At 39.9% G+C, this 24275-nt stretch overlaps 2 protein-coding genes across 3 annotated transcripts in view; one reads left to right on the forward strand and one right to left on the reverse strand.

The window, feature by feature from the left end:
• The first annotated feature begins 441 nt into the window (after window positions 1-441).
• Window positions 442-10986, forward strand: CASP6 (caspase 6). 2 transcript variants are annotated; one of them, XM_042870717.1, is made up of 8 exons: window positions 442-507; window positions 2390-2431; window positions 3678-3720; window positions 5726-5872; window positions 6316-6392; window positions 6835-7010; window positions 8721-8877; window positions 9504-10986. In XM_042870717.1, exons 1-8 carry the CDS (start codon window positions 477-479, stop codon window positions 9740-9742), a joined length of 912 nt encoding a protein of 303 aa, XP_042726651.1. In that variant the 5' UTR covers window positions 442-476; the 3' UTR covers window positions 9743-10986. The 2 variants fall into 2 exon arrangements, with proteins under 2 accessions (XP_042726651.1, XP_042726650.1); XM_042870716.1 differs by lacking the exon at window positions 442-507 and having other exon boundaries at window positions 2399-2431; window positions 5746-5872.
• A 367-nt stretch (window positions 10987-11353) lies between these two features.
• The window catches only part of MCUB (mitochondrial calcium uniporter dominant negative subunit beta), a 28743-nt gene continuing 15821 nt past the window's right edge, over window positions 11354-24275 (reverse strand). The window contains exons 2-8 of the mRNA XM_042872007.1: window positions 19428-19503; window positions 18684-18854; window positions 15146-15250; window positions 14778-14938; window positions 13744-13947; window positions 12416-12532; window positions 11354-11556 (exon numbers count right to left, since the gene is read on the reverse strand). Coding sequence (XP_042727941.1) covers window positions 11479-11556; window positions 12416-12532; window positions 13744-13947; window positions 14778-14938; window positions 15146-15250; window positions 18684-18854; window positions 19428-19503 — 912 coding nt within the window. The 3' untranslated portion in view covers window positions 11354-11478. The remainder of the gene's footprint in view (window positions 11557-12415; window positions 12533-13743; window positions 13948-14777; window positions 14939-15145; window positions 15251-18683; window positions 18855-19427; window positions 19504-24275) is intronic.

The following is a 24275-nucleotide window of genomic DNA, read 5'->3' on the forward strand; positions in this document are numbered from 1 at the left end:
CATTGGCAAGCCACCAATCCTCTGGGAGCTCTTCGGTTGACCATGAAAAGGCAGAGGCTGCCCACACACAAGGCCATTCTCTGGGTGCTCTCCCCAGCACCTGAGCTCTGGTTACAGGCTCACCAAAGAGTACTCATGCAGTAACAGACCGAGGTTGCAAATCTGCGAGCTTTCAACTCTGTCAGGCCTTCATTCACGCGAATGTGGGTAACAGAAGCCTTACAGCAGTTGAAACCGTGCATGCCTGTGCCGCCTGGCACAGCCCTGAGCCTCGTCTCAGAAGCACAGCAGCGCCTCACCGGTCGCAAGGCGCCGCCATTCCGGCGCTGGGCCAAGCGAAAGCGCTTCTCTGAGCGCCCTCGGGGCGCGTTGGGACGGCCCGCGGCCTGCGCTGCTCCCGCCCCGTTTCCTCCGGAGGCAGCGTGGAGGAGGCGGGCCGGGCCGGTACAAGGCGGGCGCGGAGCCGGGCTCTCGACATGTCGGGCGCGGAGCGGCGGCGGGCGGCAGGTAGGCGGGCGGCTGTTAGCGGCCGGCACGCTCCCTGCCCCACGGGTCTCTGCGGGCTGAGGGCAGCGGCGCGACGGAGCCCCGGGCCAGTCCCGGGGAGCGGAGCCGCGGGGTCGCTGTTGCGCTTTGAGGGGGGGGAACTTGGCCTCCTCCGTCTGCGAAACAAAGGGGTGGGGGGTGGGGGAAGAGGCGGAAACACCGATTTGCATGGGGACACGGAACGAAAGTACTGGAAGTCCAGGTTACTGCTGGTGATAAGTGCGCTGTCGGTGCAGGGGCGGGAGGGAACGCAGATGTGGCTCTCGAGGCTGAAATCCTGCCGCTGAGAGGCGCCGGCACCGCTGCGGTCGGTGTTCTTACCGTAAAGCTGATAGATGACTCGGAACCTGCTGCCAAAGCACCCGGTAATTCAAAATGTAACTACTGCAAGCATAAACGAAATTAGTTTCTAAGTCAGTGTTCACTTTCAGAGGAGATGAGCCATATACTGAAAGACTTCTGAAATCTGGACTGCTAAGGTGCAAATGTTGACACCTATAATTTAACTGAGGTGAAACTAGAATGCTTGACATGGTAGAAGCCACGTGCAGGCCGAACAGCTGCAGCACACGTGGGCTTGGGCCCCTCAGGCTGAAGGGTCCAACGTTTTCTTCTGTGTTGCCCCTTCGTTGAGAGTACCCCCAGTGTCCAGGCACTCAAAGAGGCACTGACATCATCTGACATTGAATGTTTTCAATTTGTAACCCCTGGCATTCTCTTTTTCAAGCAAGCCTGGCTTTGGTAAAGTGTACTATTTTCCTTGGTGGTAGTTGTATGTTTTTGTTCCCCAGGATGCTGTTAGGCATACACGTGCATTTCTTGTGCTGTTGGTATTTTCTAAGTATCGTGTCCTTTGGCCTATTAGAAATGTTATGAGATTAAAATACATCCAAAGAACATGTAGCCAGATCTCACTGTGTAGCTCAGTGCATAGCTGAGTTTTAATTCCTTTAAAACAATCCATCTGCACAAGATAAAAGACAAGACAATTCCCCCTTTGAGAACAGTCAATTCTTAGCCTGTGTAAAACAAGCAGACAGTTTGTCATACACCACTTTTTTTGTTTGTTTACCTGAATGAAGCTACTGTGGCAGTGAAAAGCTCAAGGCTGGAAACATGCTAAACAGATTTAAAAGAGCAAGTAAAACATCTTTCCCAGGTCTCCCTTGGTTCAGGCATTCCATAGTTTTTGTATCTACATGACAGCATATTCTGTACAAAAGTCTGACTTTAACCTTTTAAAAGTCTGTTGAAGATTTTGGAAGTGTTTCCTTCCTCCCCCTCTCTTTTAAGTTGAGGCAAAAGTATCAGATCTCAGGTACACAAGCAAAAAGTGTAAATTTAAACATACAGATCTCTGGCTCATATTATAAACAAAATCACAGGCACAAGTGTTGCCGCTACATTCTGTCTGCACTCATTTTCAACACTTCTGTCATTAGTCTGACCTACATGTTGTTTTATGCAAACTGAAATAGCTTTTTATCCATCACAAGAGGTCACAAGTGATATTTGCAGGACACAAGGCTTGAAAGCATGATCAATATTTACAGATGGGAAGTTTGTGTGTAAATAGCAACACTTTAAAGGCTATGACTTCCTTTAAGCTGTCTCTCAGTCTCCCTTGCTAAGTTCAACATAAGGGTTTGTAAAGTCAGCTCTAGAGCTCCAAGCTTACTCTAGTGTCTTTATGAACATCTCAGTCAATACATCCATGCTAATTCATTTTGCTAAAGGCTTTAGTCAGAAGTGAAAAACAAGGACAAAAACTAGGAAAATCATGTATACAAAATAATTTTTAAAATATATGTATATGTGACCATGTCTTCTGTTTTGATTGCAGGCCGTGTCCAGTTGGACAGCAAACCTACACCAACCACCACAGGTACAATACAGCATATAGTTTTCATAATGTGGTTGTTAATCTCTAGTGATAGTAGTAGAATGATATGATAAGAAGATGATATGGTAAGAAGAGCTCACTGAGATGTTTAAGAAAAAAGATTTAAGTATTTTTGCCTGGTCATCTGCCAAACCTTCAGTTTTGCACCCTCCCAAGATATGCAGATTCCCAGTTGTTTCCACAATGTTACCTTCATGTGCATTCTGTTTCTGGTGATACTTAATTTAGCAGAAGGTGAAAATCTTGCATATTTTCAATTGTTACTAACACATATGGTTATACTACCTTCTGAGCTCTGCTGAGGCTGCACCTTGAGTGCTGTGTTCAGTTTTGGTCTCCTCATTACAAGAAAGACATTGAGACCATGGAGTGTGTCCAGAGAAAGGCAGTGAAGCTGTAAGAGTGCTCAGTCTGAAGAAGAGGAAGCTCAGGGGAGACCATATCACTCTCTAAAACTGAAAAGAGGTTGTGGTGAGACAGGGGTTAGCCTCTCTCCTGCTTAACTAGTGATAGGATGAGAGGGAATGGCCTCAAGCTGCACGAGGGGACGTTCAGGTTGGATATTAGGAAAACTTTCTTCTCCAAAAGAGCAGCCAGGTGCTGGAACAGGCTGCCCAGGGAGGTGGTTGAGTCACTGTTCCTGGAGGTGATCAAAAAACATTTAGATGTGGTACTAAGGGACATGGTTTAGTAGGGCAGTATTGGTGGTAGGTAGGCAGTTGGACTGGATGATCTTGGAGATCTTTTCCAACCTTGGTGATTTTATGATTCTGTGATTCATAAGCTGCACCCAACCTCAGAGATTGCTCAGTTTTGCATTAGCAGCGCTACTGAAATTAAAAAAAAAAAAAGTATTTTTAGATAATGTAAACTCCTAATTATTGAGCCAAAGAGACTGTTTAAATATAGACTGCTAACTCCTTATGTATTCCGAGATCATGATTTATGTATTCAAGTAGCTACAGATAGCTAGCTAAATAAAAAATGTGCACATCTTGACCACCTAAAATTCATATTGTTAGAATCAAAATTCTAAGAACAGCCTCCAAATGTTTGGTGTACAAATGCTAATGAAGTTGTTAAACTGCATGCCTACTTAGCTGATGTGTGAATGAGTTCAATTTGGTTCATCTTTCACACTAATAGCTAAACTTTACGGTTGGATGCACAAGTTCGAACTTTTCCCTTTAAAGATTTGGTGGCTAAATCACTTTTTTCTCTCTAACAGATGGAAATCAGAACATCACAGAAGTGGATGCATTTGATATAAGGTATGATTCTGATGGCAACGATGGAGAGATGGCCTGCTGCGGTCAGTTGACATTTTCCTGGCTTTCGTTAGGAATGCAACTGGATTACTCAGTCAACCTCACCCATTTACACAGCACGTTTTTAGTTTTAGCAACATCAGGTGTAGAACTATCCTTCTTATGATGAAGGCATGCAGAAAGGATTCTTAGGAATGCATTCATGTTATGTTAGGCAATGTGCAGAGAGAATGATAAAAATACCATCACAATCTATGGACAGTTGGGCAGAACAATAGTGTGTAACACAAGAATATAGTCCTCTATAGAGAGAATGTAGAGATAATGAGATAGTCGTTCCATTAATTTTTCTTGCTCCATCATGCAACATTGTGTAGCCCTGGAAAAGGTAAGCTATCTGTCTGGTAGCTTTCTTTGCCTTGTTTGCTCAGTGAATACAGCTGAGCAGAGGAAGAATTATGTAGGAAACCATCCTTTAATGGTCCTTTCATGGATCCAAGGATATAAGCCACATATAAATCCAAAGGAACAAAAATTACCAGAATCTGAACAAGCTCTGGCACTGACACAGGTGAAATATCAGTCATAATTAAACAGCTAAAGTTGAGCGTTTTTGCATCATGTTAAGTACTCCAGGTGGGGAGAGTGTGATAAAGCATCCCACTTACTTTTCTGACCAGTTTTCCATCTGGCAATTCAGAAATTCCCAGTTGGGGATCAGCTGTCCAGAATTCCTGCTCCTTGTTTGAATTCTGCAGGCATTATGAACAGATGTTTTAAGGAGCTGCTCATAGTAAAGTGGAGCAGCACAAATACTTAATGAAACATTTTGGTTGCTTTGTAGTGAAATGAAAACATGAAAACACATTTTGGAGTAAACTGCAATCTTTAAGTAACTTCTGCAAGTGAGTATTCTGAACTTTTTCTAGGAATTGCACCAATACTGAGCATTCTGCAGCAGGAAAAGAAAACAAAACAGTAACATGCCAAATACAGCAGCTCTGCCTACTGACAGTTCTAGGGCAGCATGACCTGGACTGTCATTCTGTAAATCTACAGCACAGGCCTTTTCTGTTGTGAGGAACTATCATCAGAAGTATTTTAGCCTCTGTTCCCTGCACTGATGCCTCTATCAACTGAAGCAGCACGATTTGTCTCCCTAGATATAGCCATGCCAAAGCCTGGAGAGAACCCTTTGGGTCTAAGTGTACAGATTGTAGCGTGTTAATGCAGACCTTTGTGCTGTGTTTGCTTATAACACAATAAAAGAAACAGAATGCTACTCCAAACATACAAATACTCTACACATTTGTTGCCTTGATATTTAAAATTTCTCTACTTAGAAGCTGGGTCGGCCATTTGTGCTCTTGCCGATAGTCCCTTGGTTGTAGGGCTCTGTTGGTTGGTTGCTAAACACCAGTCAACAGTTGTACCATCATAGCTTTCATTTTAATCTGTAAATAATACAAACTTCTTGACTTCTCGTAAACAGTATGTATACTACCTCATCAACCAGTATATGGAATATAGGCTGCTGTTTATGATGTGACACTCAGCTCAATTACAAGAACTGGAAGCAAATTTCACACAGTTAAACTTCCAAATAAATACATATGCACCATATAACTCTGCTAAAATAATATTTAGCTAAACATGTAACATGGAGAATTGGAGCCAAATCTGAAGTGCACTTCCATCTGCCTCAATGTGTTATTAATGTGACAGCCTCCTGGAAACAGAAAATACAAATATTGAGAAACCTTTCAACACTCCCTGACAGGTCCTTGTCCCAGCCTAAGTGTGGTTTTACTGAACTGTTTAACATGTCCAAGCTTTCAAAAAATACTTAATGATTTAGGTTCTTTCTAAAATATCACACATTTTAAAGTCTTCTGAAATTGGATTCTCAGTCTCTAGTCAATTACAACAGTCTCAGCTAGCAGGAATACAGGAAAGGAATTCAATTAGCAACTAACTCATCAAGAAAGTTTTCTATCTCTGGCAACAGACAAACGTTTGACCCTGCAGAGCAGTACAAAATGAACCATCAGAGAAGAGGAGTTGCGTTAATCTTCAATCACGAGCACTTTTTTTGGCATTTAAGGCTGCCAGATAGACGTGGGACTTTGGCAGACAGAAACAATCTGAAACGCAGGTAAGAAACTTGGTTTCTCCCCCAAAGCTTAAAAAAACCTGAACTTCAGAAATTGATCTCAAATAAGCAGCTACCTAGGTCTTATGTTTAAGTACAGAAGAAAATATTTTGCAAACATAAGCATCTGTGCAATCTCAACAAAGAAAGACATAATTAAAAAAACTTCAAGGGACATTCCTGTATGTCACAGAAATAGCTGGCACAAGTCATACGAGTGCAGCACGTCCAGCCCTCTCTTAGGCCAAAGTCTTCAAAGTAACTTGAATTAGATACTACATATGCACTGGACACCAGTTCGAGTCCAATATAATTTTGAGTAATTTTCATAAACAATGCATAAACATGAATATTAACTGTCTCACAGTGAAAGCAATTGAGTTGGTAGTAATCGATATGTAATTTGAGAAAATGTTTTTACTAATATGTTTGTGTTTTAACAATAGTTTGACAGACCTTGGATTTGAAGTCAGAATTTTTGACGATCTGAAAGCAGAAGATGTGCTCCAGAACGTTTATGAAGGTAGGAGACCATATATTAGTTATGTCTAACTACTGATAGCAGAATTTCTAGACTTATGTTTTCCATTCTCTATGCTCAGCTAACTTAAAATCTTTAATTTTTGTCCATACTGTTCAACATAAAAAGGGTTTAAGGGTTAAACTTCAGATTTTTTTTTTTATTGCAATGTTAGGAAATCTGTGCTGAGAGCTAATGAAGTTGCTGAAAGAAGTTAGCATTCAGCTGGGAGAAGTTAGTAACATTCTTTTCTTTTTTTACTTTCAGTGGCTTGAGCCATGCTTAATCACTGTACCTTCAGATCTCTGCAGTCTTACGCTATTTGAAAATACAGTTCACTTGAAAAATAACTGATCTGAGATGAAATTATATGATACAAATGTGCCATGTTTTTTTGAAAGCGAAGATCACTGTTTAGTTATCTAAAGCGCACTTGATATTTCAGCCTCTCTGGATGACTACAGCAATGCTGACTGCTTTGTTTGTGTGTTCTTGAGTCATGGTGAGAATGATCATGTCTACGCATATGATGCCCAAATCAAAATTGAGACGATCACAAACATGTTCAGAGGAGATAAGTGCCAGAGTCTGGTAGGAAAGCCGAAGATATTTATAATTCAGGTAAGATGTTGTCAGTGTACATCTAATGGCAGAGAAGAAAGTATCACTAGTTTTTGGAGAAATCTGTGCACAGCTTCAGCTCAGTTCCTCCCATTCATACCTCTCATCCATGGGTTAGGCTGAAATAAGTTATCTAATTTTCTTACATTCACTGTTTTCCACCAGGCGAGTTCCTTCACTTGATCATTGAAATGATTTATGTTTTTTTGTTTTTGTTGTTGTTTTTATTTATTTCCATGACCAATGCTCATCATAGAATCGTTAAGGTTGGAAAAGACCTCTAGTCCATCTGTTTAATTGGCATCTCTAAAAAAACTAAAGTATCATATTAAGGCTTTATTGTCACAAAAATACTGATGGTGCTAAGCGGTCAAACAAAACCCATACAATAACTTCCTATTTCACTCCTTGGTTCAAAGGATAATGCAAGCTGGAAAGAATCCCAGGTCTGTGTCCAGCTTCCTTTTCGAAGCAGTTGGACATGGGGTCAATCCAAATTTTTAAGGGCCCGTCTTTATGTTACAAACATCTTTATGTTACAGTGTTACAACATCTTTATGTTACAATTAGTAAACTCAAACAACAAGTTGACCTTTAGTAGACTATAATTCTAGTAGTCATATAGTAATTGTAAGAACTACGTCTTTTCAAATGAAAGGTGACTTAGGCACAAGGCTGCTACAAGTGTCAGCATACTGTTAATTGATTTTTCATTAGGATTTATTCAGCTTTTTTTTTTTTTTTAATCAGACCACAGATGTAAAAATATTTAAGTATTTCAATTTTGTAATACAAGTTATACTTGGAAATATTAATAAGATAGTTATCAAAGAAGCGAATTGCATGAGTTCAGTTCAGGAACGGAGTTCTTTTTCAGCAGAAAGAACAATCAGTATAACACTTACCTTTGGAAATTACAGAGTAAACAGCAAAGACAGAACTTCATCATGGCAAAGGAAAGGAAATTTTCATATTTCTCCCTTTTGTGATAGCTCTTAAGTAACGCCTGTTGCCTACTTTGTAACTTTTTAAGTGTGCTCTTACTTTCTTTTTCTCCACCTACACTTTCTGCAACACAGACGATCCTCACCTTATTTAATGGCTTATCTTAAAATAATAAATAAATAATTCAGCAACATAATATAACAGCATTTTACAATGGCTGTGCTTCAGAGCATTTATTCCTTGCTGCACTGTCAGGTTTAGGGAGCTATCCTTTCTCTTTCCCTGGCTGGTGAGACTGCATTCGGAGTCTTGTGCCCAGTTCTGAACTCCCCACTATACAAGACACAGACTTAGTGGAATGAGTCTAGTGCAGGGCTATGAAAATGATTAAGGAACCAGAGCATCTTTCATATGAGGAGATCTCTTCAATCGTGCATAATGGGTCCAAATTAAACACATAGAGCATCTCAACACGAGAAAACACTTTTTTACTGTGTAGGTGAGCAAATACTGAAAGATATCACACAACTCTGGAGACAGAAGCCAACTGGACATCGTCGTGAGAAACCTGCTTTAGCTGACCCTGAGTTTTTATTGGATTTCATCGCCAATATTTAACTGATAGAGAACTACATGGATCTTTATGAATCTACAATTGTAGGTTAGCGTAGAATGCAACAGGAGTCCCCTCTGTTTAAAAGTATCGTGGTAACACAGATCAACTTCACAGAGGTGAAAATATAATCATCCTTCTCTCCCCAACAGGCATGTCGAGGTGATAAACATGATGACCCAGTTCTCGTTCAGGATTTAGTAGACAGCAAAGATGAAACCACTATTAACCAGACTGAAGTGGATGCAGCTGGTGTCTATACCCTGCCGGCTGGTGCAGACTTTATTATGTGCTATTCTGTGGCACAAGGTATAATTCTATTTTATGTCTATGTGTCTGATATTTCACTCTAATAAGCTTGAACACTTCCTCGTTTTGCAGTCAAAATAATGAGTACAGTTCCACATCATCTGTTTTGCTCCCTGTTAAGTGACATCTGGGAAGGAGCCCCATATGTTAGGAAGAAAGTAAAAACAACTAAAAACAAATATTCAAAATTGCAGTTAATTTGCCAAACAGAATCATTCTCTTTATAATTTTATTGCTGAGCTGTGTGCTAACAGCAGGCATTCCCCTTTTCTCCTGGACTGTGATATTCTACAGGCTTATCTATTCCCCCATACTATGTGGCTGTACTAACCAGTCCGTCATCTGTCTTGTCCTCAGTCCCATCTGCTGCCATGCAAATTGCAGATACAGTCCTGTGGACAATATGCTACCAGTTCCTAAACTGTATTCCTTTTGGCTAGACTGAGTAAGTGATATCAAAATCCTTCTGTCATTTCCAGTGAGACTGGATAACTTGACATGGTAAGATTTACATTCAGTAGTAATTCCATTATGTGAAGCTAACTAGGATTTACTGTCGTGAATGTTTTTCAGTGGGAGTGGCTACTTACAACTGAGTATAATTTTATTTTCCTGTTCTACAATAGGTTACTTTTCTCACCGTGAAACTGTAAATGGCTCCTGGTACATTCAAGATTTGTGTGAGGCTCTCAGGAAGCACGGCTCTTCCTTGGAGTTCACAGAACTCCTTACTGTCGTTAACCGAAAAGTTTCTCATCGCAAAGTGGATATGTGCAGAGATATAAATGCTATAGGAAAAAAACAGATTCCTTGTTTTGCTTCAATGTTGACGAAAAAATTGTATTTCCACCCAAAATCTAAGTAGGTTGCTACTTAATAATGACATTCTTTAATGCTCACTGCAGAAGTGAGAAAACTACCATCTTAGATCAAGAGATTTAACACTCTAAGATTATATACAAAAACACTGGGATCAAACCTTATAGTTTGTATACGCAATAGTTTCAAAAATCTTAAGGCAAATTTAAAGCTAATATTGCAGCTCTGTTCATCTCAGGGAATTTGGAAGAAGTTTACTGGTGCTAGATTAGTAACAGGTGCTCAGATTTTATTGAAATTAACTTTTAAGGAAAAAGAAAAATTTTTGCTCAATTTATCTGTTCAGTTATGGCACACTTTTTACTATTTCCAAAACTTTTTTAACACTGTATTAGGTTAGCTTCTCTTGCTCCAAGAGTATGGTTTACAGGAAATATACTTGTAAGGCATCTTTTTATATCTGTGTACAACAGTATCCACCATCTAATTTTTATGCATTTATTGAGGGTGGGTGGTTTTTTTCCTCTCAACACTGAAAACATACTTAATTCCTTGAGTACAGTTATAGTTCTAATGCACATAAAGGACTTCTTGTGCTGGCGCATAATTTTCATTTGTGGTACAATTAAAGCTTATGGTGCTTTGCATCCTCGGAGGGAAAGAAAGCAGTAGTGAAATAAGGCAGCAAATATCTTGCTTTGGAAAAGCATGATTTTGGGTACAAACACGCTCTTTGACAGGGGTAAGCTTATCTGCTACACATCACTAAAGCAAATGATTTATATGGTTCAAGTTCACTTGCCACTCTTGTAGGTATCTTTAGGCAGCTCTGCAATATACAACATAAACCTTGGCACTTCAGAGGTATTGGTGTTGGACCAGACTCTGCCTCCTCTGGGCTCCAGAGATCAGCTGTGCACTGTCATTTTGTATACAGAACTGATAGTATACTTGTCATCATAGGATGTTTCAGGTTGCTACTACTGTAGCATTAGCAATTGCAATACTTAATAGAAACAATTTTTTAAAAAATCAGTTTTTACATTATTGGTACATAATGCTTAACTCTGGTAGACAGTGGAGAACTCACACTAAGGAAAGTTAATACACTTTTCTGGGTAAAAAATAATTGACTTACAGGCTCTACTTTAGTTATATCCTTTCATATATTGTGTTCTGAGTCACGGATATTAAGTCTTAATATGGCTACTTTGAAGCTTTGAGTAAATCATGTATTTGTGAATGTTTTTGTAAGTTCTTTCAATAAAATGCAACAATTTTACAGTAAAATGAGTTTGATGTATGTGCTATTTTTCGAGAAACATTGTCTAAAAATAGCTTACTTTTGATGAAAATCTAACCTCCACCAAGGGTGTTATACCAACAAAATGAGCACACAGAGCTAGGGAAAAGGAAAGAACAATTCCAGGGAAAAAAATCCATAATACTTGATGCAGGAGTTAATTACTTGCTAATTGTCTGAAAATGACAGCCCCCACTTTAAAGAACATTCCTGCACATCACTTTACCTGGAAGCAGAATGCTTCCGTTTTACAAATATGAATTGACAAACAGCTGAAGAACTTTGCTTCAGCAGTTTCTTTATAAGACCAAAATCTAAAGCAAAAAACAAACCCAAAGCCATCAAGTAATCAAATCATTTTTATAAATATTTATTGTAACTTTCAAAATTATAGTGGTCAAAAATAGCAAGTTTCTGTATAGTAATTAAATGTTCCTATCAACTCTGAAAGGACAATTCTAACATACACCAAAACAAAGTCAGTCCTTGTTAGTAATTTCCTGGATTGGAAGTCTGAGGTGCAGAGCCTGGCGCAAACGCTTCAAAGATTCTTCTGCCTGCAGTGGGAGAAAGAATGAGTTCATCTTATGCAGCCCTTCATTTTTGCCTTTCTCAGAAGACACTGGTCTCATACAAGAAAGCAGACTACTCAAATGGAGGATGCTCAGCTTTACAGTCCTACTCAGGCCATTCAGTTTCCAGAGAGCAGAAACAGAAACCACTTTCCCACACCCCCTCCAACACACAATCCAAAGTATTATTTTTTTGAAATTGCACTTAAAAAAAAATCATTCTCACAAGCTATTGAAAAAGCAACAAACTCTAGCCTATGCATGTCCAGCCCACAGGCCACACGCAGCCCAGCTCATCCCAGCCCAACCTGCAGCTGCACCTTGTGCATTAATGCGTTACCATGGCTGTGGCTCTGCCCCGCTGAGCAGCCCAAGGCTCGAACCCATTGCTAAGCACCAACTGAACCTCATGTGTGCCATCAGCAATGTTTGGGCTGAAACCAGGGCACGGGGAGGGTGCAGTGCAGTGCCGACTCAAGTGATGGCAAATACACTTATGGGTTGCAATACATTGGCTAAATGCAGTTCTCTATTAAAATAGCTGGAAATGTAACATATTCAAACATGGGGGGGAGAGGGGGTAGGGCACTCTAGTGCTCAAAACCTAACTTACGTGTTTGAAATTTAACGTGTGAAAGTCTCCTTCTCTGATGAACTACTGAAGTAGTTTACATGTCAAAGGCAAACACCATATGCTTATTTTAAAAGTGCAAACTGGTTAAGAAGCAATATGCCATTCTGAATGTAAGTAACAAACCCTGAGGTCAGTTTTCCAATAGCTGAGAGTTTACTGAAAAAGTAAAGCCAGAGAAGACCACCCCATTTCAGGATTGTATTTAAATACCTCTGCAAGTTCGTCTTTTAGCTTGTTGTATTGTTCCACATTAAAATGCTGGGCTTTGGATTTCCGGTAGAAGTAGTGAAGGAGCTGCCTGTCTTTGGCAGCAGGGTAAATGTAGTCCTAGCGAAGAAAGAAAGGCACATATTTGAGGTTAGCGAGAAAAAGGAGTCAGAGAAATTCAGCCTGTTTCACAATTACTTATCTAGTTCCACAGGCATGTACACACATGAGCACAAATACACAAATACAAAATGCTGTTAAGAGACTACACACACAAGTATGCTCTTATTTGTCATAAGGGCCCTCTTAGACACATGCCTGAAATCATTTTTGTAGTCTCTTAAGTAATTTTCTATAATAAAGACACAGCTTGAACCTCATGACTGAAGCCACATGAGTAAATGGACATGACTTTCCAAGGAGTCAGAGAAAGTTCAATTACTGCTTTTTAAAGAGTTACTTGAAAGTCTCAAGCATTCATGCCAACACCGCTGTTCTAAAAAGACAAGCAGTAATCTGTATAAAGAGATTTACGTGTATCTGGATACATGAAGTAGGAATACCTCTGCCCTTGTTAAAAATCAGTGAGAAGGAATAAAACTAATAAAACTAATAAAACATTCAAAGCCAGTTGTTCCTAAAAACAGACATGTCTCCCCTTTTCACAAATGGAACCTAATATCTCACGAGGTCTGTGGATTCACCAGTATTATGGAAGGAAGCAGTAGCTACTCTTCCACATAACTGCTTAGTAAACAAAGAGTTTTTCCACTACAAATGTTTGACATCAAGATGTCTATTTTGAGAGTAAAGTACAGAACTAAAAAATGAAAAAGAAGCATTCTTCAAAATCTTACAGGATTTCAGGACTAGTCTGCATTGTGCAGCTCAGTTAACATCTGGGTGTATTTATTTATGTTATTGTTCAGTGATTTGCTTCCTGGACACTTGTAAAGCAGTGTTCATTAATTGGTATAGAACTACTAGTTGCTCTCCCTTTACAGCAATGAGCCAGGTGCAATTTACTATTCAAGATGACCTACAAAAATTAAAATAAAATGACATATTTCATTCATCACTTCTCATATCTTGGCTGATGGAGTTTTACAGGTAGTAGTTCTGCTCAGAAGCTGGTTGATAGTGCAGGTGTAACAGTACCTCGCCTGATAACATAAGGCATTTTTATCCAATCCTGTCAGAAATCAATCTCATCTCCCCCAATCTGATGGCAAGGCTACTTAATAAATTACATTTTAATCAGAGTTCAAGCACTAGGATTTTCAGTTTTTCTACTCCTTCATTTCAATACTCCAGACAGGAGGGTGAATCACCTGTTTAGTAAGGACAAAGTAGGCATAGAAAGCCATGGCACTCCCATAGGTGATGAAGTATGTGACCGGCTCCATGATGTCCCACGAATAGACCCACCACGTGAGCCATGCCAACGCTCCACCTTGCATTGACATCAAAGCTAAACCAACCCATAGAAGCCTGGAGGTCTTTGCATCAGCACTGTCCATAATTCTGGCTTTCATCTAGGGTGAAGAAATAAACACAGGAACTTGTTCAAACAAACATTAGTTGAGGAGCTCATCAGTTGCACTGCATTTACTCCTGCTGGGCTGGATCCTTTCTCAATGCTTTCCTCTTACACACTTACCCTGTGAAGAAAGAAAAGGACTGAAATCCAAGGGCAAACAGATCTCCTGGCTACTGAGCACCAATGTTAATTTTCCTTTCCCACTGCTTGAGATTTACATCTGCTGGATTTGTATTCATCATTAAAGGCAGGTCTTGTTAACACTGAGGCTGGTCCTCACACGTAGCAGGTCCGAAGTCAAGGAAGAGTTTGCTCATCCTATCAGACTCCTGTTTCCTTCCTTCAAGCTGAGTTACCTTAACCTGCCCCAGATCAACATGTATAACTTCATTTCTTAGATTACAGCAACCATTAGTCCATACAATCTGCCTTTTGTCTTGGGACACAGGAAACTGCCACAGATAATTTTTAAGCTCAATGTTGGTTTTTTGTTTTTTTTTTTCCTTTAATAGGTATTCGGAACTCATACAGCAACAGGTGATTAAGTGGGTGTTCAATCCCAATACCAGCCATGCTAAGGCTTGTTCCTGACAGTCTTCTCCAGATGTTGCAGCTTTTAACCAGCTAACATGCACTGCAGGAGAGAAAAAGAACTGAACTGGAAGTTATTTGAACTGCATTTGAATTGACTTTGTTTGCATGACAAAGTAGATACTCTATGCATCCATCTGATCATTTTCTATCACAAGACTTACTCCTGTTATGAGGAAATGCTTTTGCACTTAAAAACAGAACAACAACAAAGCCACCTCCCTCCCTTCCAACCTGTTCAAGAGGCATCAGCTGTTCTTTCAGGTGGTCCAGTTTCTGTAGCAATTCTCTCTCTTTCTTGATCTGGTGATCTTCTGAATGCAGAGCCACAAACAGTCTGTGAACCAAGGATCTGATATCTTCCATTTCAGTAGCATGCTCACTACTCAGCTTATCTGAAGAGAAAGTGTTTATCATTTCAAAATATTTCAAGAATCTACCCTTCACTGTTTTCTCCCCAGACCTACACCCATGAAAGCAAGACCATCCAATGGTACAAAACCAAAGAGAATTTTTTTTCTCCAGAGAGGTTCCAATTGTCTGAGACATGCCTTCCACTAGATTAAGCCAGACAGTCAGTGCTATTAAAACATGGCTCTTACCTTTTACAGGAGTTGACACACTGTACGTTGTGTTGTTGATAACAAGCTTAAAATCATTCATCAGTAAGACCTCCATCAAGGTTGCATCAGAGACCTTGCTACCATCTGCAGAATAAGATTTAAGATCTAGACAGATCATTCTAATCATAAAGAATCTTAAACGTTAGTGAATCTTTATTAATGTTTGGAAGGGAACTTTGGAAGGGTACTTTTAGTAAATCCTGTAACTGATGCTAAACATTAAAGAGGAACTCAGTGCATAGACTTGAATGCTTTCTCTACCAGCATCATGTGGGCAATCCTCTCAGCTTCATTAGGATTTACTATTATTCTTACTACTATTTCACTATGTTGTCTCCAGTGCTTTTCTCCAATGATTGGCTTAAATTGGAAATTGGCCTGGTTTGGACAGATTTGCATTTCAAGGCAGAAATAGCATTAAAAGAGCTTAGCCACACAGAATCTGGCTCCATACAAGCTTAGCAGACTGCTCCTCTGTGTTGCATACATTTCTCAAACTTAATTTCACCATGCTCTTCTGTATTAGCATCTGCATTTGCATTACTTGGATAAAGGACAATATGACTGAAAATCTTGAAAATTCACACATCACAATTATGGCCTTGGAACATGCACATGAATGTGAAAATATTTTATTCCCCCAAGCATCTCTCACTCTGACAATAATTAAAGTTTATAAAGTTGATCATAAAGAAAGAGCCTGCAAGCGTTTCTCATAAGGGACTTTTAAATCCCTGCTCGAGAGAATGCTCCCATGAATCAAAAGGAATGTGCATTTTTGAGTAAGCTTCAGAAAACCAGGCTTGGGGCTTATTTCTAAGAGTTTCAGCAGATGTAAAAATCAGGACTGTGAATACAAAATTGGTTAGAAGTGTAATAATATAGTCTTTACTACAAGCAGGCTATGATTATGACTAGAATTGACCAATTGAAACTGTAGGGTAGAGGAAAAAATCCATAAATTGTGATGGAAAGACTTGAATTTTGGTTTTGCCACCTACACACCAGTTTGCATCTGCATTTAAACCTACAACAAAGACTTTCTGGAAATTAAAACACCTTCAGAGAGACGTTACATTCAATTAAAGATTTATGTATTTCCTTAAACAAGCTGTTATAATCAACAGGAACAAGTCTTGTCAGTAACATTTTTCATATTTTTATTATAGTAAGTATGAACAATACTTGCAATCATTCTGTTTTAATGCCAGTTCTGACTGAGTTAAGATAGCTAGACAAACAGTCCAGTACAAGGCAGACCAGGAGCCACAGAGGCATTAGTATAAAACACTCTAGAGGACCCTTTCCTACTTCTCTCCTATGAAAAAGACTTGCAGGAACTCTACTCCACCAACACCACAGAGTACAAGCCAAGGAAAATATACTGTTCACACCTATTTGCAATGACTACATACTGCAGACAAGGGAAAAACTGAAATCTGCTATCAGGAAAGCTATTGTAGAAGTTTTCTTCCTGCTTTTATACTTCTTCCCTACATTCCCTACTATTTTCTTTTGCAAGAGGTTCTTTCCTGCCTGCTAAGAGGAAACACTGCTGGGACATGAAGGGTCCAAGAGCCAGCAACAAGCCACTCCACATTAGCTGTTTGATCTGGGCTTCATTCCCTGTACCCACAGAGGGTGTCCTTGCCAGCCTCTGCAAAGGGATGTGCAGTAGCAGAAAACAGAAGCTTTATTCTTGAGCACAATGATCAGACTACTCACCTCACGTGGGTAAGTAGAACTGGAAGGATTTCAGTTCAGAATTTGAAATGTTAATGTGCCATCCAAATGTTTCTTCCTTCTTCTCTTTTCATAAAGTGTTGTAATAGAACATCAAACGTCATTTGTATGTAAATTAAGGTGACATTTATAAAATGACATTTAAGCAGAAAATGTTCCAAAAAGAAGTGCCACACAGGTTCTTTGTTCTGGATCTGATACATTGCGGATTTACTAACCTGTCCAAACCTTTCATTAGCTGAAAAGTTGGAAAGTTTGAGGAGAAGAGTTTGTTTCGTTTTGGAAAATTCCATGCAGACTTTCAGAAAAGTTCACTTTTCCTCCTACGCTTAAGCACAGGTATTTAAAGGTGAACAAAGGGCCACTTTTTGTCTATAGGCATTTTGCAAGACTAACTCTACTGAAAATGAAAGTGAGTCATCAGATAGAGAACTAACATTTTCAATTAAGGCTGAGTTTCATTTAATGGCTAAATGACACTGAAAAGTATCTCCATTAAATCAAACCTTCGTAATTTCTCATTAATAATACATTCTTAAATTCAACTCACAATACTTGACCAATAGTTTCTCTTTACAGTATCAGTTTCCTAATGAATTAATCATCTAAGCTGTTCTCTACCCTTACAATTGCCTGGCACCTGAGAATACAGAGTAGAGAATCAAGATATTTTTAATCAAAACAGCCAGCATTTGTATTCCAAAGTTGGATTTTAAAGAGATGACACTAGGTGAAAAGAGCCCAAATTTCTTTACAGTTTGGAATCCGGTGTTCATCTATACCAAAAATGCTAGACTTTTAGGTTTCTTGCAGAAATCAGCTTGTGTTTCACAAAAGTCTGAAGTTTGCCCTGAAGCAGAATTGTGTAGTTAACATAAAGCTTTTGCAGACCTAACACGGAAGAATGGGGCTCAGCAGTGAATCACAAATACTTAATTCATGGGTGCTCTTTTGCAGAAATAGCAGTACTGAGAGATACTGTAGGAGAACATTCTTGGTTAGCCCTGCCTTATCTATCCCATGGAAGAACCATTTTTACTGTGAACTTCCATTGTTAAGGGGAAGTTACTGGCAATGATGATTTGCCACAGTGCTGTCTGAAAATATGGAAGAATCCTACAGAATTATCTTTTCTAGAGACGTTTCTACCTTTGCTGCCCAGTAGACACAGTATTCAAAAAGAACAGCACAAGACCATCCTGCCAGAAAAATCAACTCGCACAACTTCCTGCATACAGGAAGCTCATGCACTGTGATCCACACCGATTATATCTCTCCAGGATTTCAGAAAGCTGCCCTTTATCACTGCATGCTTTTTCTGTTTGCTTAGCTCCCAATATGTTTTCCACAAGAATTCATATTTGCATTAAGGCAAGCATTCTTCCAGCTTCAGAAAAGACAGAATAACTGGCAGACATCTGGAAGAACCAGACTGGTTGCCTTTCAGAATGATCACATAGGACAAGGATGGAAAAAGATGAAGAAAACCAGAAGAGACATTTATTCAAAAACAGCATGATGAATAGAAGCTATTTGAAAGAGATAACAGAGAGGAGTCTACTGGTAAGGTTACAGTAGTATGCCCAACTCTGCATTTTACATCAGCTCAAGAGGACTCAGATACTGAATGTGAAACCCAAAAAACATCAGGAGCATTAATCTCAACAGTAACAAAGCAAAATCTGATGCAGGTTTTCAGTCATGCTTCAGAGGGGAAGTACAGATGATTTGAACAGGAATTCATTCATTCTGAAGACAGACAAACGTAAGATACCTATTGCAAAGACTTCTGCTTTCACAATTCCTTTATCTTCTCTCTGTACATCCTGCAGAAATGCCCCCACTGTGGCTACCGCTGGTTTAACTGCAAACTGGCAGCGTTCTCTTCTTGTAGGCAATGTCAGAGTTATCATGGGAAGACCATGCCTGTAATTAATAGTTACTTCTGGGAAACAAAGAAAAAAAAAGAAATGAGAGAAAAAGCTGTATTGTAAGTTGCAGTTTAAGTTAAAGCTATTTTTAAAGCATGGTATAAATAAAGAACACCACATGGTACATATCCTTAATGAATACAGTGCTTTATCTTCTGGGACATGCTGCTTCATGGCAACCTAAAGCTCAGGAAGAAGAGGGGCAGTGCTGAGCTCTGTTCTCTGGTGACAGCAACAGAGCCAGAGGAAACAGCCTGTAACTATGTCAGGGGACAGTTAGGGCTGCCCAGGGCAGTGGTCATGGTGCCAGGTTGCCAGAGTTCAAGAAGCATTTGGACAATGCTCCAGTCAAAGGGTTTGACTTTTGGGTAGTCCTGTGTGGAGCCAGAATTGGACTCCATGATCACTTTGGATCTCTTCCAGCTCAGGGTATTTTATGCTTTATTCTATGCATGTGACACACAATGAACTTGGTCTCGCAGCAGAAGCTGCATCACCCAGCTGAGTTAGGCACTGGCCTGCCTGCTCTCAGCTGACAGTGTTGTGCCTCCTGCTCAGAGAAACTGGCTGACAGTAGATAGCCTTACCGTCAGAGGGCACCAGCATGCTGTAGCAGGCTCCTTCCCGCCGTGCCCAGGTCCCAGCGTGCCTCCAGAGCTGCACCTGCAGCACAGACATGGGAAAATCATTCTAGCAAGGTGAGAATACAAGTTAGCTCATCACAGGCAGCACCAGCTATGCGGATCTATTTCTGTACCATATGACAGGCAAGATGTGCTTCTGAAAAAGCCCTTTCCTTACCAACTCTTATCTAAAAGGCAGAACCATCTTTCCAGAAAGCATGAATGCTGTCAAAGGTATAAGTGACCTATAATTAAACTTTTTGTGCAGCACAGTTTAAATAACTCAGGAAAAAAAAGGGAAGGAAAGAAAGGGGAAAAAATAGTGTTTCTGAAGTGCTTCGTGCAACTCTCTCCTGAAGGCACAGGAGCTCTGCAACACTCAGCTTGTAACAAGACCCAAAACTACATGCATCACTTCACTGCAGTCTCACTGCTGAATCACAAACAGAACATACTCAGTTGTATCAAATAAAACAAGAGCCAGTGCAGCCTGATGGCACTCTTTGCTTCATTACACACCACTAACCACAGTCTAAGCTTTGGCATTCAGGGCATTAAAAAGCAATGCTAACAAGGCAGCTTGCCAAAGCTTGCCAGGCAAAAAGCATTCCCTCTCCAACAGCTGCTGGTGCACTGGGAGAGGTGACCAGGACAAGTTGTTTCCCAGAACAGGTTCAGATGTAACACAGCACAGCACCCTGAAGGCCAAAGCAAGCTCTGCAAGCCAAAGCTCTGTGAAAAAGCACGGAAGGCAAGCTGCAAATGCAGGACCCACCTGCCTGTAATCCTTATGGGATATATTGGTTTGTAAAGAATCCCAGGCTCTACTATTTGAACAGGAGTATCTCCTATTAGGATGAATACAGAATTTATCTGCAAGAAACAAATCTATCACACACTGTGTGATTCAAAGGCACTGACTCCGCCCTGGGTTTCTGCCTGGAACAAGCACTGCTTAGGATTTAATGATAAAAATAAATCACTTTAGGAACATCCAACACTAAGAAACTTGTAAATTATAAACTTCAGGCACCAGAGGCAGTCAGAAACCTACACAACAGCAAAATGCCTAAGCATGCCAGCATTATTAAGCACACAAGCAGCAGCAGTCCCAGAGAGACAAAAAGCTGACAACACATACTGTGACTTGCTCACGCCCTCACCTGAGCAAAAGGCTTTCCCTGTAACAGAGCACATGTGTACACACCTACTAGACTCCACCTACAGCAGGCAATTACACATACACACACAAACATACATAAGGAAACAACATTCAAAATGTGATCTGTTTTTCACAGAAGATCCTGAAACACAGAGAACTGCCATGTGTAATCTTAACAGCTTCCCTTACAACTGTAAATGTTACTTGTTTGTTCTAATGGATATTTTTTAAAAAGTCACAGTGCAGTAGAGTGTAACTGAGTTCCCAACAAGCTCTTTCTATGCAAGAATAACTTGGCAGGGTGAGGGGCTGAGCAATCCTTCTCTGTGCATCTCCAGGTTTGTACCTCATGTTTCAGTGAAGCCATTAAGCCATGAGTTTGCCCCCTACAGCAAAACCACCATCCCCTTCTCAAACAGTCTGGAACAGCTGCCACTGGCACAGAAATGAAAACAGCCACCACCATAGCTGGAAAGGAAGGCTTGCGCAGGGCAGGGAAAGACCAGAATAGCAATATCACCTTCCTGTTTTAAAATAAATAAATAAACTCTAAAGAAAACAAAAACACACTGCCTAGCTACATAACATTTTCTGGCAGTATCTGTTCTGGCAAGCAATCTTTTAGGGTGTTGTCTGACTGCTTGCTGCAAACTGAAGCTCAAATTTATGTGTGATGAGTTTGATATGAAAGCCAGCACCATCATCGCTGCAGGAGGCAGCAGGAAAGCCTCTCATCTTCCTCTGCACCATGTACGCAAATACAAATCGTAACTCCTGCTCTGTGGAAAATTACAAAGTAGGTAGGGAAGGTATGAATTTTACATATATATATATATATATATATATATATATTTATATATATATATATATTTTTTTTTCCTTATGAAAAAGTTACCTTGAAATTCTAAAAAAAAAAAAAAAAAAAAAAAAAAAAAACCCAAATCACCAGCAGACTCTAAGAACACAGAGAGCACCAATGGCTTTATTTCATTTTGGCTTGCCATTCCAAAAGATTATAAAAATAATCTGAATCAAAATGCAGCTGGCCATATTTGAAACCATTTTGACGTGGCTTACAGAAGCCTCAGATGATACAGCAGTTTTGTTATTTCAACAGCAAAGACAGTGCGCTATCCCACAGCTGCCCACTCAGCTGTACTTTCCAGCGCAGGGCTTGCTGTGCCCTTGTGGTCCCAGCAGCACCTCAGCAAAGCTCGTCTGTCTTTCTAGTGTCAGCACAATGTCAATAGTGCCTCAAGACAAACTCATGAGTGGCCTTTACAAAAAAAAATACAATGCTACAGTCCCCAGTATCCTCACTTCCTCCTCTCTAAGGTAACAGTAGGAAAATGAAATTAAAAAAAAACACTGTAATGCAATATGCCACTAAGCATCAGCTTTTTGCCTTTATCTTAAATACGCCACACTAAAACACAGTAACTAAAAGGCATCTTGCAGCAAGCTCGCCAACAGGCATACTACTGAAACCTACTGACATATTCGATGTTAACTGGTATGGTTTCTGGTTGTTTATTTGGTGTTGGTTTTTGTGCACGTTTTTGTTTTGCATTTTGTTTTAGATCTGCAATAAACACAGCCAACGTCCACTTCAGTCTGATTTTTTTAAGAGAAGCAAACCAAGCAATCAACTAATTACAGAATAACAAGCTACAATGTGAGAGTCAACTATCCCCAGACATTTCAGAAAGGCTGAAAACCAAGGGAAACACAGTATTTCCTTTTACTATTTTCACAAACCTTCTTCCCTTTCCCTTCCTACTGAGGAAGGAGACCTAGAAGTCTTTTTGCATCCAAGTTATCAGAAATCTTCCATCTTCATCCAGTTTCAGTCGAGTCTAGCTGTCCAAAAAGTGCTATCATTCCCAACCTACCTCCTCTTTGGAACAGAAGGAAGGATATAACACCTAGAACTAAGATTGCAAACCCAAGAGGCTAAGATTTGAAGAGAAAGCAATTGTAGCATGGAGAATGTGCTTGTGTTTTATCAAAAACAAAAGCAAATCTACTCTGAGAGCTGCGCCATCTGCTCTCTAACAGCACACAGTGAAAAGAGCGGTCTGTCAGCACAGACGGGACTTTTCATTTCGCCCACTGAATGCATCTTAGTTCTTGTGCTGTGCTTTCTTGATAGAAACCCCAACCCAAAAAACGCTGCAGTATTTGACTTTAATGATAACAAGAGAGACTTTGTTTTAAAAAATACACTTATAATATATCTTATTAGATAAGAAAATGGACTAGCTGAATCTTCTCCTACAAAGGTTCAAGAAAGTGCACATCTTAATGCATACAGCTGCTTTCATATCTCTCAAAAACATGCTTCTATTCATCTCTAGGGGAAACAGTAATTCTTCAAATTGCCAGTCAGGAAGAATCTTGTTTATATTGCAGAGATAACAGAAGAGAAATAACAGGATGCAAAGTCAGATTAATATGATTGCAGCTTTATCACAGTTTTAGCCAACTCCTGTTTTCTTCTTAAAGCACTTCTCAGATTGAAAGCATTGGGCAGCTTGCAGCACATAGGAAAAAAAAAAGACATCCAGAAAACAGAACTGCTTGTCAACACTTCCATTTAGAATGGACTCCTCTGCTTGGAATATAACTAGCTGTACCCGTGCCCTAAACCATAAAAAGCAGGGGTTATCTTAATTTATCTAAAAGAGGCACTTTGCAAAATGTATGAATATTGTTTTCTCAGACTTTTCTTTATTTTAACTATGCCTTAAGGCATCTGAAGCTTGGCTGAGCAAAAGTAAAGTACTTGGGAAATCAGATTGATGCCAGGCTTAAAATTAGTATCTGGCAGAGGTAAGAAGGTGAATGAGAACCACCAGCAGCAGAGGAGTTCCCAGGGATGGCTCATGCCTGATTTTCATTAAGTTTGCTTGCAGATAATGCACTGCCAATCAGCTCTGCCAAGCAGACCATGAAAGAGAAGCAGCTGCTGAGGAAGAAAGGAAAGCTGACAGCTCAACAGCATCGCTGTTGCCTCTTCACCATCTCTCCAGCAAGTTTTCATCTCATCTCCACTGCAGGCACAACCAGTTCCTGCCTACAGAGTAGGTACTTAGCCTTATGTCCACGTCTGCCTTGGCCCCAGCATAATTCCAGGGGCAAGTAGCTGCATGCTACACTACTAAAAAAATTTCTCCTTTTTACCTGCAGCAACATTTGTCTAGATAATTATTGAAACACAACAGACCATTAAAAAAATGCCTTTATAATAAACATCCATACCTCTGTTCCGTCATTTCTTGTTAAAGATCTGCCATAGAACTTGCCCAAGCATTTCAGAAATAGAGTTTTGCACAGCCAACTGTGAACGTGTACTTTTCCAAAGGGAGAACAGTTTTCTTTTGATTAGTTGATGAAAAACTGGTTGGAATGGACAGTCTGATCTCAGTATACTTTTTAACCAATGAAATCAATGGCATAATAAGGCAAGTAAGCAGATGGCTAATTGCTTTCCTTCCAAGAGATTCTAATGGGCAACATCAAAAATATTTTTGAGGCAAACACTCTAAGAACATCCACAGCCAGTAACCAGAGAACTTAAAAACATAATTTTATAGAAACTGCAACAGGTTTTGTCAAAACAACCAGCACCAGCTGCAATACGTAGAGTT

The sequence above is a fragment of the Lagopus leucura genome, unplaced genomic scaffold (assembly GCF_019238085.1).
Source record: "Lagopus leucura isolate 7727_CA_CO unplaced genomic scaffold, USGS_WTPT01 Super-Scaffold_100004, whole genome shotgun sequence".
Lineage (NCBI taxonomy): Eukaryota > Metazoa > Chordata > Aves > Galliformes > Phasianidae > Lagopus > Lagopus leucura.

Excerpts from the sequence above, each read along its gene's own strand:
- CASP6 (XM_042870717.1), top strand. The coding sequence starts at position 477 with ATGTCGGGCGCGGAGCGGCGGCGGGCGGCAG. Across the intron at positions 5,873-6,315 it reads AGAAACAATCTGAAACGCAG|TTTGACAGACCTTGGATTTG; the intron begins GTAAGAAACTTG and ends TTTTAACAATAG. Across the intron at positions 6,393-6,834 it reads GCTCCAGAACGTTTATGAAG|CCTCTCTGGATGACTACAGC; the intron begins GTAGGAGACCAT and ends TTGATATTTCAG.